The 15,832-nt window shown below is 37.3% G+C and overlaps 4 protein-coding genes across 5 annotated transcripts in view; 1 reads left to right on the plus strand and 3 right to left on the minus strand.

Moving 5' to 3' along the window:
- Positions 1-1,281, plus strand: part of LOC105174727 (clathrin light chain 2-like) — a 1,711-nt gene extending 430 nt beyond the window's left edge. The window contains exons 2-4 of the mRNA XM_011096913.2: positions 7-149; positions 521-674; positions 755-1,281. Of these exons, the coding sequence (XP_011095215.1) occupies positions 7-149; positions 521-674; positions 755-1,099 (642 nt within the window). The 3' untranslated portion in view covers positions 1,100-1,281. The remainder of the gene's footprint in view (positions 1-6; positions 150-520; positions 675-754) is intronic.
- LOC105174551 (putative serine/threonine-protein kinase) lies at positions 1,612-5,046 on the minus strand. Its single transcript, XM_011096691.2, has 6 exons — positions 4,538-5,046; positions 3,439-3,551; positions 3,084-3,294; positions 2,606-2,843; positions 2,190-2,340; positions 1,612-2,038 (listed from the first exon to the last, which is right to left on the minus strand). Exons 1-6 carry the CDS (start codon positions 4,602-4,604, stop codon positions 1,682-1,684), a joined length of 1,137 nt encoding a protein of 378 aa, XP_011094993.1. The 5' UTR covers positions 4,605-5,046; the 3' UTR covers positions 1,612-1,681.
- On the minus strand, positions 6,827-10,034 carry LOC105174552 (proteoglycan 4-like). 2 transcript variants are annotated; one of them, XM_011096693.2, is made up of 6 exons: positions 9,733-10,034; positions 9,000-9,141; positions 8,749-8,866; positions 8,383-8,500; positions 7,365-8,216; positions 6,827-7,215 (listed from the first exon to the last, which is right to left on the minus strand). In XM_011096693.2, exons 2-6 carry the CDS (start codon positions 9,094-9,096, stop codon positions 7,042-7,044), a joined length of 1,359 nt encoding a protein of 452 aa, XP_011094995.1. In that variant the 5' UTR covers positions 9,097-9,141; positions 9,733-10,034; the 3' UTR covers positions 6,827-7,041. The 2 variants fall into 2 exon arrangements, with proteins under 2 accessions (XP_011094995.1, XP_020553589.1); XM_020697930.1 differs by lacking the exon at positions 9,733-10,034 and adding an exon at positions 9,586-9,694.
- LOC105174728 (chlorophyll a-b binding protein CP29.1, chloroplastic) lies at positions 11,794-13,682 on the minus strand. The gene is made up of 3 exons (XM_011096914.2): positions 13,646-13,682; positions 12,433-13,112; positions 11,794-12,344 (listed from the first exon to the last, which is right to left on the minus strand). Exons 1-3 carry the CDS (start codon positions 13,680-13,682, stop codon positions 11,979-11,981), a joined length of 1,083 nt encoding a protein of 360 aa, XP_011095216.1. The 3' UTR covers positions 11,794-11,978.

The following is a 15,832-nucleotide window of genomic DNA, read 5'->3' on the forward strand; positions in this document are numbered from 1 at the left end:
TTGGAGGAGGACGCGTCGACTTATGGCGGCGGCGCTGTGGACCCGCTGCCTCCGTCAGTGGAGATATCTGAAGGCGGTGAGTTCGCCGTTAACGGACCTATTCCACCGGCTCCGGCGGAGGAGGGTTTTGCTCTGAGAGAGTGGAGAAGGTTAGTTTGACAATCCCTCGTCTGCTCACGTCACTGCATGCGTATACTCTTGGCCTGTGTTTTTGCGCTTCTGCGTGTTTCTGGTGTTTGATCAGCCCGACAACGAGTGGTATCAATTAATTATGCTTATTAGTTATGTAAACTTCGAATTTAAAACAAAACGAAAATCAAAATCTGGAAGAGATGCTCAAAAGCTCTTACTGTCTGTCATTCATGATGAAACTTTTACTGAATTATATACACAATATAGATTGCATTTTTCTGGAGCTGTGATTTGATGCTTTATTTCATTTCGGCTCTAATATAACAATTGAGTTTGCAATAGCAACACGACATATGTATGCATAAATGTTGGGTTGAAAACGTTTCAGATCAAATGCGATTCGGCTGGAGGAGAAAGAGAGGAGGGAGAAGGAGGTGTTGGAGGAAATAATCAAGGAAGCCGATGAATTTAAAGCGGAGTACTACAGGAAATGGAAGATTAGGTGTGAGAATAGCAGAGCTGTCAACAGGGAAAAGGAAAAGGTTAATTCTTGTAGGGAAGAATTCTTGTAGCTGTTATAGTCATCAATAGGCTAATCATGTATTTTGACTGTCGATTGCAGTTGTTTCTAGAAAGCAGAGAGAAATTCCATGCTGAAGCTGATCAAAGTTACTGGAAGGCAATTGCTGAACTTATACCAAAAGAAGTTCCAGCCATAGAAAAGAAGGGGAAGAAGGATAAGGAAAAGAAGCCTAATATTATTGTGATTCAAGGCCCCAAACCAGGGAAGCCAACTGATCTGTCCCGGATGCGTCAAATTCTTGTGAAGCTCAAACACAAACCACCTGGTCACATGTTGCTGCCTCCACGTGAACCTCAAAAAGATGCTAAAGCTCAAGAGCTGGATCAACCAGCAGCCTCTACCTCCATGTCTGAGAATAACGCTGTAACTGCCGCTGCAAAGTAAGTTGCTGTCTCAAGTGTGTAAATTCATGTCCTTCTGAGTGTAGTCTTTGAACTTGGATGATAGCATATCCTAGTATGCTGTGACATGTAAGAATATGAATAAAGATGTGGTTCCTATGTTTCTCTTTGTTTCCTTAGTCCCTTAGTTGTTCATCTCCCCTTGTGCCGGCTGCAACACAGGGTCAATAAACCTGGAAAAATTGCATCTGAAAAGTTTCTGATTCTGCACAACCCCAATAGGAAAAGAACAATATACGCTCAATGTGAACAATACACAATATATGAAATTGTATGTTGTGTATGCATATTTCAGCATGTGAACCTAAAATCTGATTGAAAATTATTGTGAATCGAGAATCTTACAGAGATATTTTCCCCGAGTTCTTCACAAACCATTACTACATTTAATCTGTTTGCCAAGACACTAATCTGTCGACTAATATTGATGCAAAAGGTTCATATTAAGGTGAGAGGAGGGAAAGAATAGAAAGAGAAAATATACAGACATGGAGGTGGACTAAAAGAATGAATATAACTAGGCAGACAGGGGGGGATACATTGGTTATAATTTGATATTATAGCGTCATCTAGGAACCATCTCCGTATCAGTATAAGCATTATCTAATTGAGTTGAAGTCATGAAAGGAGTAGCTGCTTCTTTGCCTTTGTCTGAGAGAGAAGAAATCTGCAAACTACCATCTCTTGGTTTACGCGGATTTCGTGGTCTGTACAATCCCGGCTCTGATAGTATGTTGTCATTAAGATTAACATCTGTGGAGAGCATCGTCACCACTTGTTTCATGTCTGGTCTTTGTTGCGAAGCTGCTTGCGTGCAAAATAGTGCAACTTTAGTGAAGCGCATTATTTCATCTTGTGGATACTCAATAAGATCCGGATCTACAATCTCTAGTAGTCTGTCTTCACTGAACAGTTTCCAGGTCTGCAGCAACACATGCATTATACGTCAAGAAACGTCCTTTAGCTTAATGCATGAGAGCATGATGTTAATTTTTTCTTGGCATTCCAGATCATAGATGAAAATGGAGAGTAAATGATGCCTGGTCAAACAAGAGATATCTTATGAAACGTACCCACTCAAGCAGAACCAAGAAATCATCCCCAAAAGCAGCCTTGCTACTACTTTTTCCACTTATAATTTCGAGTAGGAGCACTCCGAAACTATAAACATCTGCCTTTTTGGTGAGTTGCCCCAATAACGCATACTCTGGAGCTAAGTATCCCCTGCAGTAAATGAGAGAAAAAGGAAAATAATGAATAATGAGAAACAGAGGAAATGGGAACGCCTATCTCTGTCCCTTGTGGTGGACTTCAGGGGAAAAGGACTGAAAGAGACGATAAAGCAGAAACCAAGCTCTGACATTTCGTTTCGGTCCTCTATTCCCCTGTTCGGTATTTCTACATACAGAATTTCTAGGATTTGTACGAGCAACTATGTGAAATGAAAAAAGATTTAAGGTAGAGAAACATAATGGAAACTAGCACTTACTCTGTTCCTGCTACTCTTGTGCTAACATGAGTGACGTTATCAGGAAATAGTTTTGCCAATCCAAAATCACCAATTTTTGGGAGGAAATTCTCATCGAGAAGCACATTGCTGGCCTTTATATCTCGATGGACAATGCGTGGTTCAGCATCCTCATGAAGAAATGCAAGGCCAGAAGCTGTACCCTTGCATATTGCAGCCCTCTTGGACCAATCCAGTTCGTGGCGTTTGCCCTTTGAGGCTGAAAAGAACAGTCTGTGTTATGTTGAATACGAACATAAACTCTCCTTCTAATACACAGCTAAGTATCTCTCGATGCCAAAATCATGAAAATTAGCATAATCTTGACTCTGCCAATTTTTTCTATCCGTCCTCTACCCAATAAAATGTTCATTATAAAACCAGCAAAACCTATTCTATCAAATTGTATGGCATAATATATGGCTTCTATTAAAAAATCATCCAAAGTTCAGATATTTACCGAGTAAGGCACCGGCGAGGCTGTTGTTCTCCAAATATTCATACACCAATATTCTGTTATTTCCCTCTATGCAACATCCAATCAGCTGAACGAGATTTGGATGTCGTATATTCGATATCATATTAATCTCGGTCAAGAACTCATTAGTCCCTTGCTTAGATTCAGCAGAAAGAGTTTTGATGGCAACTTGAGTTCCATCCCTTAAAATTCCCTGAAATCGTGTAGAACGACATAGAGTATACATTAGACATATAATAGAGAAAGTTGCAAGGGAAAAACGGCTGTAAATGCAGGTTTTGGAATCTTAAAGCAACTAGAAGAACTCTCAGTGATGAATTGTTGACGTCAAACGCACCTTATAGACGACCCCAAAACCACCTCTGCCGATTCTGTTCGAAGGATGAAAAAGCCTCGTAGCTGATCGCAAAGAATGATATGAAAACAGCCTAAGATTGTTTGTAGTAATTCCTGACCATGCAAAAGCAACCACATAATCAGAAAGTGTAAACAAACACTAATTCCACTAATATAAGAAGAATGGGAACAATGAAAAATAAAATAGCAATTTCCATTAACACGGGGTAACTTGCATTTAACCCTAAGAAGAATTGTGGACACAACCAGCAGCCTATATATGACAGAGGATTGCTTCACTTGTGGCCTATGTGTATCCATGTCAACAGTTCAAGACTTCAACTAACCCACTCTCCCCGCAGAAGATACCTTTCTCCCTCAGCACAGAATCCACACCCTAATCAAGCCCCACTTTCTTTTTTTTTCATTAGGCCTATTTCGATTTAGGCGATTCAAGATCAAACATTGGGATGTCAAGACATAAAAACTCCCGGATTGACAAGTTGAGGCATCGCAAAAATCAGCTCAAAAAAATATTGCCCATCCATTCCAATTACATAGTTTTAGAACGAAACCTCGTCTTCTTTACCAACCTGAACACATTAGCTGAGGGAGGTAATTGGAATCATGTGCTGCAAGAGTCATTCCTGTATCCCTTGTCCTCTACTAATGAATCTCCAACAAAAATAATTTTGCAAGGGAGATGAACTCAGATCAAATGCCAATATGTTTCTCAAGAGTCGAAACCAGTTACAATTCATAGCACCCTCCTAGAATGAACATCAATCATGAATAGACACACACATATTACGTCATTTGTATTAACAAACAGATCTCATGATTCAATAAAATCACCAATTAACCATGCCCATCCCATTTATTACCCTAATATCTCCCCCTACTATACACAAAAATTACACAAGAAAAGGCTGAATCTTCTGGAATTTCCAGCAGCGGTTGCCCTCAAAACACATATTAGTACAACATTCCTCCTACATATAAAGACATCTTACACAACAAATACTGCCATTACTGAAGAGCAACCAAAGACACAACAAAGCACAAACTCTTGGCAGCACAAGAAAAGTTCGCCTACTCACCTTCGGTTACAGTTGCAGTCTTCTCTCTACGGGAATCAAATACTCCAAAACAAGAAGAAAAACCCATTGCTCCGCTTACTCGTTCGACATAAAAATCAAATCTTTTTACCACATCTCCGCTGCAATCCAATCAAACAATGCACTAAACGGCAAACCCACATGTAATTGCAGCCCAGGCAAGATTTTCACAAACTTGATCCTAATGTATGGTAAGTATGTTCTATGAGCTTATAGACCAAAACAAATCATCTATAAAATAGTACTAGGATGGTAATGTGTTGTCGGGTGAAACGATTAGTAAACATATATATATATGCTTTTTCTTCTGAGTTGGGAGTTTGACAATGAATAGAGGGTAGGAAAAAATGGAAGATAAATTGGAGGGGAAAGGCAAGTGATGGCGACTTCCCCGCGGCATTTGTACTGTCTCACGAGCTATAAGTACTTGTACAGTTCACACCACCATCACATATTTACTCGTGTGAGTCTAGTGACTCATGATGACGATACACTTCCACGCTCATCAAGAATCAAGATCCTTGTTTCACACTGCCCTTTATTCCCCCTCAGGTTGTGTTCCCACAATTTTGTCTTATTTGAGTTGTATCCCTCTCAGACATTGTTTGCGGATACCGCAAATAAACGTCGTAAAAAGTGATTTGAAGTTTTTATTATACTTTGAGTTAAAACATGTATAATTCGTCTTTTTAAATTTCTCTTTTGTCTCCTCAAGACCAAATCAAACCTATCTAAATGAAATTATTGCAACTTAATAAAAATACTAAAGGTAAAGCAGAACCGAAGGCTGATGTTACAATGATATAATCCGTGTTTCTGTTCGAAATCTATGTAATGACCCCACAAAGAATATCTCACAAAAAAAAAGAGAAAAGAAATGAAAAGGGAACAGATAATATATTTCAAACCTACAAAAATACCACTTTGATTGACTCCTCCTACCAAGTCTACGGAAAAAATTTCAAATCCCATACCACTGAAAAGCATAGAATCAGCCGTCCGTTTCCTTTTATTATGGTTTTTAACATGTAGCGATAATTATATCTACATCGTGGACTCGATATGTCGTCTAGTTATATAATTTATTTTTATTTTTTGAAAAATAATACATAAATTTATCAGAAATATTAATACTATTTATATAAATTATCGTTATTTTTTAAAAAAAAATTATAAATATACCCCTAAAAAACATCAACAACATTACGTAAACTATTGTGATTTTTTACTATCACGGCTGATTTCTCTAATTATATAAAAGATATGAATAATTTATATAAATAAATTATAAATTAAAAAGTATAAATATAATTGTCCCTGATATATTTGAGGAATGTGAATAGGTCTTATTATTTCAGGGAATAATGACCCTATTCACTTTCGCATTCAAATCAGAACAAATAAATTGAATCGAAAGTGGTTCAACCTTCAATGCATATATGTGGAGTCAAAAGTGATTATTAAACGCTTAAATGTTGCAAATTTCAAATCCTAAGTCAAAACCTTTATTCAAGTTTTTCTTTTCGATACATTAATATTTAAATAAATTAATGGATACAATAATAATTTGTCTAAGAATTATGACACTAGAAAAAAAATTATAATAAATTCACATAAATGAACAATTTATAAAGATAAAAAATATACGGTTGTACAGAAGAAATGCTCTTCAATTTAAAATCTTCTCACTAAGCATCCCCAATTCCAGAAAAGAAGATGATGCCACCTTAACAAAAGTTCAATTATTCGGGTCTAATCATAAAAAAAGACATAATATAATTAATCTTAAGCAGAAACTGCGGTTGGGTTTTACTGAACCCACTAATAATAGTTGTTTAGGAAAATGTAATGAAGAAAGGAAAGATTTATGCAAGACCATGGAAAATATATCATCATGTTAGAAATACAAAGTGGTTGGAAAAGACAATGAGAAGGAACAAAACCACTAGTACAGTTTGATCAAATCAACATTACCTCAAGAGGAAAATGTCATGATGTGGACAAGTAACGAATGTGCAATCAGACCATAAGGGAATTTAGAAATAGTCAAACTATGCACCTTTTGAATTTCAAACATTGAAATGTTCCCTCTTTTTTGGTTTCTTGAGATTAACTTCAGCTTGTCTGCGTTTTCCCATTTAATAACATTTGAAGGTCGAACCTGCCGGAAGTACAAAGACAACTCATTCCTTAGGTCGAAGTTAATTTAAGATTATTGTGCGTGTATTTTGTATACGTTCAACACTAATAACATCGAACATGTAACAGATATATGGTAATATGTCCATGTTGGATGTTAATGATTACTTGTAAGCACGAGGACATGGAGCCCTTCAGTTCGTTTTAGTATAATTACACACAGCTGAGTCGTAAACAGGCTAATATTGGTAGGGATCGTCATCAAAATAATATATGTCCTCATACAACCTACTAGTTTTTTCTTTGTTTCTCTCTTAGATGTTCTGAGTGCTGGCTCTCACCACAATTCAGTCATCCGCCCGTCTCCCGTGGAGGAAATAAGAGTTACTGCAATTGCTGTTGGAACTGTCAGTGCTTGATGTACTGCTCTTAGAAGATCCAGATTGAATGTCACAGACAGAAGAAGATAAAATGGCAGTTGCCACCGGGCGTAAATTGTCAGGAATGCTTCGTCTAATATCCTGTCCAAAGAAAACATTTTGAGGGTCATTTCGACCTGCATTAGTGTTTTTGCCTATTATGTATCAATCTTGGATTTGTCCTTGAGAGAAATTCATGCTTCGTATTATGATGAACTTTGTGAAAGAAAGAGGGAGCTAGAGATGCGTACCATGTGCCTTATGGCCATGTCTAGTGATTTTTTAGAGAGTGATCTTCCAAAACCCGAATTCCCCAGGGAAGGTTTCTTGGGATGGTCATTAGAAATGCACTCATCTTGCTTGGGTGGAGCTAGTTTCCTCATGTTCACAACTCTTTCAACCATTTGCGTTCCCATCAGTACAGGGTTAACATCATCACCACCACCATTGCTATATCCTCGACTTCTTGATGACATTATGTAATTCCCAAGTTTATGAAGAGTACCACTAGGGGCATGTACTTTGGCAGGAGAGCACGATTTTTGCCTTGGTTTTCCATTAGTAGCCACAAGAGTTTTTGGTCTTCCTCTGGATGCAGATGCAGGCCTTTTGGGCATAGATACCTTTGGATTTTGAGAAGCATCATGAGACAAAGAGAGCATCTGCGAGGGCTTTGATGGCCTAGACTTCACCAATTGATAAGTTCCACGTGATGGCCCCCGAGTTTTCAACATTATGGAGCCTGTTTTACTTCCCGACAAAGGGTGATCTGAGGCAGATACGGTTGATGTGGTCGATGGAGTTAGTGGTGTGCGTGTAGGTGTAGCAGATCTTGGTGCAGTCTTTGAACATCCTGGTATCGTGCGTGATGTAGCTCTGGATGGAGTCGATGCTCTCGCTTGAGCAGGCGTGGGTTTAGAAGAAGATAATGTGGCTCTTGAGGTAACTGTGGAAGCACAAAAGGGCTTTGATTTTGCAGGCAAGGCTGGTCGTCTAGTGGGTGTTGCTGCTCGATGAGTTGGTTTTCGGTTCCCTGCTGAAAAAGGTCTTCCATTTGCAGCTGCCGAAGAATCTAGTCCTGATTCTTTAAATGTATTTGCCACCTGCAGGAATAGAAAATCATGGAAAATATTGAGCCCAGAAGCCAGATGAGCAAGAAAAATGTGAAACACAGATGTTCAAAGATCAGAGACAATATCAGGACAAGAAATGTCCTAAGTTAAAAATCGTCAGCCTGTACAAGACAAATTCTGGAAATGATGTACTTGCCTCAGATTTCAGAGACATGCTTTCACCATCTGAAATTCCACTCTGATTTGCTGCTGAATCTTGTTGTCCTTCCACTTCTTCAGAAGGAAGTAAAGAGATGTCTCCTTCCGTGAGAAGCCTGGGACAAAGTTTATGTCTTAATTTTATACAACATAAACATAAACATAAATTGTGTCATTTTAGGACAATCAAACCAATTATGCATTTGGAAATAATTTTTGAGCTGTAAAGATCTATGTAAGCGTGAGTGGAAATGTGGAATACATATCTCATAACATGAAAACATGATACCAACTTGAAACCCAAGTGATCACCTAATAAGATTACATGTTAAAGCAGAAAATTGATCGGAACATGGAAATTTACCAATCATGGTCTCTCCTGTCAATCTCCAAATTGAGAGAACCATCATTAGAAAGTGTCTTAACAGTCTCCTGCTGCGTTTCATTTGGCACCGATGAGCTATCAGGTCTTGGCTTTCCACCTACAAATTAGTCGGCAAACACGAATTCAAGCACAATAAGAACCCAAATCAAGATCACACATAAAGGGCGAGTAATATTGCCTTTGGAGACAGAGATAGAAATTGACAAAATCAAATTCTGAGGAAGGAGTACCGGTTGAACCATCAAACTCATCAGAGTCCTCAATCCTCCCCTTTTCACACTTCCCCATCCCCAAGAAAATAGCCAAATCTTCATCTACTTCTCTCATCACCACTCCAGGATCTCTGTTCTCTGGCCTAAGATCTACAGTGGCCTGCATTCACCAACGGAATCACATCATCACACATTGCCACTCATCCTAAAAATCTAATCCTTCGTGGTCCAATACTACATAAAATTGTGCTTACAGATGAAGACAAGCAAAAAGCCTTAAAGCTAACTTCCTTAAACATACATTCATGTGCATATGCAATAACACATGCTGACATAGAGCAGAATCCAGAAAATTACAAACTTAATCAGAATTCCCTTGCATTTCCTTCACCACAAGAAGTAAGAATCTGGTAAAGTTAGATAGATCCACATCACAACAAAACTAGACTGGAAAAACATTCACCAGCCAAATCACACCCACAAACTGAAACCTCCACGCCAAAAATCATGATTTTGTGCTGAAAATTCTCTCAAACAACACAAATTGTAACTGGACCAAACAACAAAAACACAGATGCTTGCAACCCATATATAAAGTTTCAACCTTTATCATTGGTAGACACCTAAAAATTGCTCCCAGACACAAACAAACGAGAATACATACAAAATAAAGACAGAGAGATAGGTGAAAGAAAGAACAAAATGAAACATGGGCATGTACAAGAATGGATAGAAAAGGTGAAGAACTTACTGCCACTGTTATGGATAGAGAAATGGACAGGTATGACAAACTGCAGAGAGATGGGGAGAGAGTACAAGAAGATTGTTATACAAGTTGCAGCTCTATGATTCAGCTTTGTATTAATTATTATTATATTCTGGTCTGTAGAGGTATGTTGTCTGTGACAGAAGATGGGGGGGGAAGCAAGAAGGATCATTCATGAATCAAGAAGTCTTTTTGATTCCTTTGACAAAGCGTCACACACACTATTATTATTTCTTGGGGGTCTTTTAAATAAAACGAACGAAACACAACTGAAACGAGGATTTGAAAATCAGGATGATGATCTGTAAAATGTTTGTTGTCATTGCTTTCTATTGTTGTTTTTAATAATGTAATACGAACAAAACAATAATAATCGTTATTAATTATTGATTGCCCTTTGATAAGGAGACGCGAAATTTTATCTTTTGTGGGCGACTTTTTCCTTTCTTTCAGTTTTTTACATCATTCAAAATCATTGCCATTTTGATTAGCAGAAGTGGAAACCCGCTGTTCATATCTCAAACGTCTATATATATATAATGAATCAATAATTATTATTTTAGTTGACCAACAATTACTATTAAAATAAATTAATATTAACGTATTTGTCTCGAATTCATGTCATCTTAAGTAATGAGGAACGAAATAAAAAGGTGTGGAAAGGCTGTTGAAACAAAGATGTGAAATATGGAAGGTGAAGATGGTGAGACAATTGAGTGGGGGCATTTAAATAAAGGAGGAGAGGTAGGAATTAGTTGTGAATAATAATAAAAGGTTTGGAGTAATGAATTAGCAGAGCTAAGGGTAAGGGGGTTTTCAATTTTCATTCAATTATTTGATGTATAGTACTCATTCATCAACACATCATGTGAGTTGTGGGTGAAAGAGTTGCTTTTACATACTAAGAGTCGAGAGATCAAAAAAGATCACGGGAAAAGAGTGATTACAGTTCTGAAAGAAATGCAGGTGGAAATGGAATCCTGAAGTGGTCTCTTTCAAAGTTAACATGGGCTGTTTGATTTCTTGTCTTGGGCGCTACAACAATATTATATCTCATATGGCTTCGGCCCATCTTCTGCCATGGGCCCTTTTGCATTTCCCATACCTCGCCTCCAAATTGCTTTATGACTAACTTTTTAATTTACACTTTCCTTCCATAAAATTTAGTGTAAGTATATGTTGATTTTTTGTGGTTTAGCATCTTTGAGATTTACTTTTGTCTAATAAATAAATTCTTATATTAGTCAAAATTCATCAATTTGTTAATACTAACAAAAAAAGTATATATTTACACCTGATAAACTTATTATTGATTTATTATAAGTAAAATAAATTTTTTATGACTAAATTACTCTTGTACCTCATCATAGGTTAATGTGTTTGAGGAATAATATCTTGACCGTTACAAGAATAATTTAGTGGCGACAAAAATTGTTTGACCTGCAATAAGTTAATCAATGGTATATATCAATTATCATCCAATTGTTTTTTCATTAATATCAGCAAATTCAGTGATTTTTAACTAACAGCGGGACTTATTTGTTAGACAAAAGCAAGCTTTAAGAGTGTCAGATGTAATTTTTTAAATTACAAATAATTTACATATAATTACATCAAATTTTAAGAAAGAGAAGTTTAATCATGGGATGTAAGTCGTGAATTTTCTTATGTTTATTTTGAGGTAGTAGTAGCAGTGGAGGAAGAGAATGAGAATTTGAAGTTTTATTTCTTCATTTCAGTTGTCTACAATTCAATACCGTTTCTGAAAGTTGTTTATTATTATTAATGTTTTGTTAGAGAGAGAGGCAGGTGGGTGTGGGTGTGGGTGTAGTAGCATAAGGCCCAAAGCTATTCTTCTTACAATTGGGCCTCCAAATGCTAAACAACTACAACGGCTTACAGTGTCTCAGTGACAGGCAACCAGCCTTAGTTAATTTGGATATTAGTTCAATCCTTAGTTATTTGAAACTTGGACTTTGTTTCAATTTTTGGCAGCATCATATGTTTGATGATGTTGATGTTGGTTGACAATTATATATTATAATAGATGATGATGATGTAGCATTCCTCTGAATTAACAATGTGGAATAATAATAGATAGTATTACAATTTTTACAAGAGGATGAGAGAGAAGACACACTCCTGACTGACTCCCATATTCATCTCTTATACATTAGGCGCTGCCAGCACCAGCACCGCCTCCTTCTCTCCCAACTAACATCACAAAATGCTTAAGAGAAAAGGCCGAAGGTGTCCAAAATGGTTGTGTGCAGCGGGTCGCTCAAGTGGGTTGCCCAGTTGTTCAGTGGCCCTTTTCCGGTGGCCGCTGCCTGCACTGCAAACCCCAAGAACGCCACCATCGCCAGCCGTGCGTGCTTTATCTCTGCCAACTGAAGTCTCGCCTTCTTTTCAGGGTCCGCTGCCAGTCCCAACGGATCGAAGTATGATCCACCTGGGTAGATCCTCTTCTCCGGGTCAAGTTCTGCGTTCCTCTGGAACTCTATGTACCCGATCACTAGCACCTCGATCCAGATCAATGTGCTAATGGAAAATGGGAGTGGTTGCCCAAGATATGATGATCCCTCCACCAGTTCAACCTGTCCATACCAAATATCTCAGATCCCACTGATATATACAAATTATTCAAACAGTGAACCAGGGTATATCATATGTATGTATATATACCTTTCCAGCATCCTGCCAGGTGACGCCGGTGAGCCATTCAACCGACAACGCACCAAGAGTAGCGAGCATTGCCCATCTGCCATGGATGAGCTCGCATTCTCTGAACCTCTGCAGCCCAAACACTTCACTGTAAGGCTGGAATGGAGTCGATTTCACGTCGCTGCTCTCGGTCCTGGTTCCGATGATATCCCCGGCCAAGTTCTTCGCCAGGTTCTGGTCCAGCGAGTCCAAGTCGAACTGCAAATACTCAACGGGCTTCCCCAACCCAAATGGGTCAAACCCGTAGTCTCCAACGAGGGATCCGTCCAGATAGTCGGGGGCCTTGGCTCCTGGAAACCATAATGGGCGGTCGGAAGTCGGCTTCGGTGCGGCTTTCTTGGGAGGAGATTTCTTGGTACCGAATCCAAACCTGGCCTGGACGCGACCCGACCCGGAACGGACCTCGGGGAGACGAGTGCCGATGAAGGAGGAGGCGGCGGCGGCGGCTGCTGCCATGGCCAATGTGTGTGGGAGGGAAAGAAGGGAAATTGTGGTAGTGAGGTATGGGGTAATTTGGGTATGGGATATATGTAGAGCAGGGGGGGGTTTTGGTGATGGAGATAGAGATATTTGGAGGTGGAGGGATGGTGGCCGTAGGATAGAGGGAAGAAATGGATCAGAGGGTAGGAGGAGGCATCGGCCTTATCTAATTCTTATCTGGTCGCGGCCATTGGTTGATTTCAACTGGTGCACTGTAAAGGCACGTAGGACGAGTTTCTGTGGCTGACACCAAACCTTGAGATTGAACTACATCAGAATATCTCACTCCTCAGATTCTCTCAATTCTTACATTACATGTACACACACCATTGGGTTTTTTACATTTTCTGCTGTCACCAAAAATTTTATATACTTTATCTTTTCATAAAATAATAATAATACTATTTCTCATATCTCTATAATTGTGAACAAAAAATGAAAATCAAATACAAAGGAAATGAATTGGTGTGAATCTGTTGGCTATACGTATTAGGAAGATATGGTCCTTCTGTCGTCTAATCCCAATTAAAAAATTTAGGCAAGAAAATTAGTTATCAATTTTAAAATAGGATTCGCTACTTATCACGAGATGATAAATAACTCCATATGTTCTCTATAGTATGCGTTCTTTAAGCCCATAATTATGGCAATAATCACATATAAAAATGGTACCCTTAATTGGAGAATATTGTACCAATATTGCAAGGTTGCGTATTCCGTAGTATCAACATTACAGAGTACTCTAAATTGTGGTGCTAAAAGTACAAATTTCTCATTTTTTGTCGTTCTTGTTGCATGATTTAACAATCACGTAAAAGCACACGTGGCCTTGTTGTTACAAATCTAACAATATTATCAAAAATGCCAACATTTGAACCTTTTTTTTTTTTTGCATTAGTGCGAATTATTTAAAAAAATATAGTATAAAAAAATGCAATTTTCTCTCCGCCTCACTTTTAAATATATGATTTTTGTACAGATACTTATTATTATATTAAATTAACTGTAGATTATCTTATATATATATATATATATTCATGTGATACTACTTAATCGTGTTTATGTTTGATGCGTTCAAAAAAAGCACAGGTCCAATGAATTTGGATTATTGTTCAAGACTTGGGCCGAAGTAAATACAAATCTTAAAGGGGAGACTTGCAAAAAAACCGTTAGCACTCCGCCCAAGTTAGTATTTGATTTGAAATTGAATAAAGTAAAAAAGTAAGTGGATTTAATTAAAAATCAAGATATTAAGAATAAAGTTAATAAAAACTGTAAGAACACATGATAATATGCTGAGAGAGAGCTAGAGCTTAAAAGATAATTTAGAAAGTGAGAGAGGAGTTTTAATAGTAAGAAGGGCATGAGAAAAGTGTCCCCCTCCTAGAAAGACAAAGCATATATTTATAGGGTAATACCCTAGTCTGCTGGGGGTCTATCCCCCTCCCGAAATTTTTGTTTAAGTTGGTTGAGATAAGAGGTATGTCGTCCTTACCCGCAGCTAGGAGTGCTTTAATAGGAGTCTTATTTGTCTATGGAGACCCCTCATCTACAAGGAGTCATAACCACTAGAGAATCCCTCCTTTCTGGGGCTGATGTGGTCTAATGTGGCTGTTGACACTAGTTGTGCCACGTGAGAGAGTGGGCTGCCACGTGTGTGGGCCTTTTGAGCCGAATGTTTTGTTGGACTTCAACCATGCCCTAAGTCGGGGATGTCCCAAGCCTCCTTTTCTGAGCTTCTTGGGTTGTTTTGGCCTGCCTAATTAAACTATGAGCTGGGATATCCTTGGCCTATTGGTGGTGCTATGGGCGTGGGATGTCCTGAACCTCCATAAAGATACCATGGGCATTTCTTTCTTTTTTCTTTTTGCGTCGTTTGGGCTTTTTTGGACATGCTAATTTTTATGTACATCAATATCATTATTTAGAAATATTATTTTTCATACAATTAAGATTATTAATTGTACGATAGTTATTTATCTAATTTTAGTGTATAATATATATGCACCAGATCTTTCATCCAAAAAATATTAATAATATTCACTAAATCTAAAATTACATAGAAATATTTTTTTTAATTGTTTCTCTCACTTACAGTATGTACATATTACATGAATTCTATCAATAAGTGTTGGCTCTACTAGTAAAAACGCATTATTTTTTATTGAAGGTGGCTGATTTGGTTATTTATTGATGTGAAGAATATATTAGTAAGTGATTGAATTTGAAATAATAGTGTACGGATAATAGTTGAGTGATATATAAAAGGTGTTAGGTAATAAATATAATATAATATGTTTTATTTAAAAATAATGAAATGTGTTTGAGATATATTATAAAAAAATTATCACAAATAAATGAATATCTAAACAAAAAGAAAAAAATCCATAAGAATGAAATTTATATACGTTAAATTTCATGTGTGTAAAAAATTGTTACGAGAGGAAAAATATATGAAAAAATAAAAGAAATTTAATTTAAAAAAAAAGAACATTGCAATATTTGTGAAAGCATATTAATTCTCTTGTTTTCGCTCCGAATGTTGATTTAAGAGTTGGAAACTCGTTTTTTGATATGGAAATGCAATTTTTTTTAGATTAATAAAAGGAAATCACGTGTCATTTTGAAATATGGTATCAAAGTTTGAAGAATTTGATGTTAAGAAAGACGTGAAACTTTTACAATTGCAAAGCTTTATCATGGTAGGGAGTTTCGAACTTGAATTCTTTTGACTTGTTTGTGTGTAGTTCTTTTACTTGTGTTTTGTGTAAGGTGTAATTTTATATACACCATTTGATCTATGGTACATCTAAATAAATCATATCTGCCTTTTTACATAATCATAGAAATCATCATTGACAGCAGAAAAATAGAGGTAGTT

The sequence above is a fragment of the Sesamum indicum genome, linkage group LG11, assembly GCF_000512975.1.
Source record: "Sesamum indicum cultivar Zhongzhi No. 13 linkage group LG11, S_indicum_v1.0, whole genome shotgun sequence".
Taxonomy (NCBI): Eukaryota; Viridiplantae; Streptophyta; class Magnoliopsida; order Lamiales; family Pedaliaceae; genus Sesamum; species Sesamum indicum.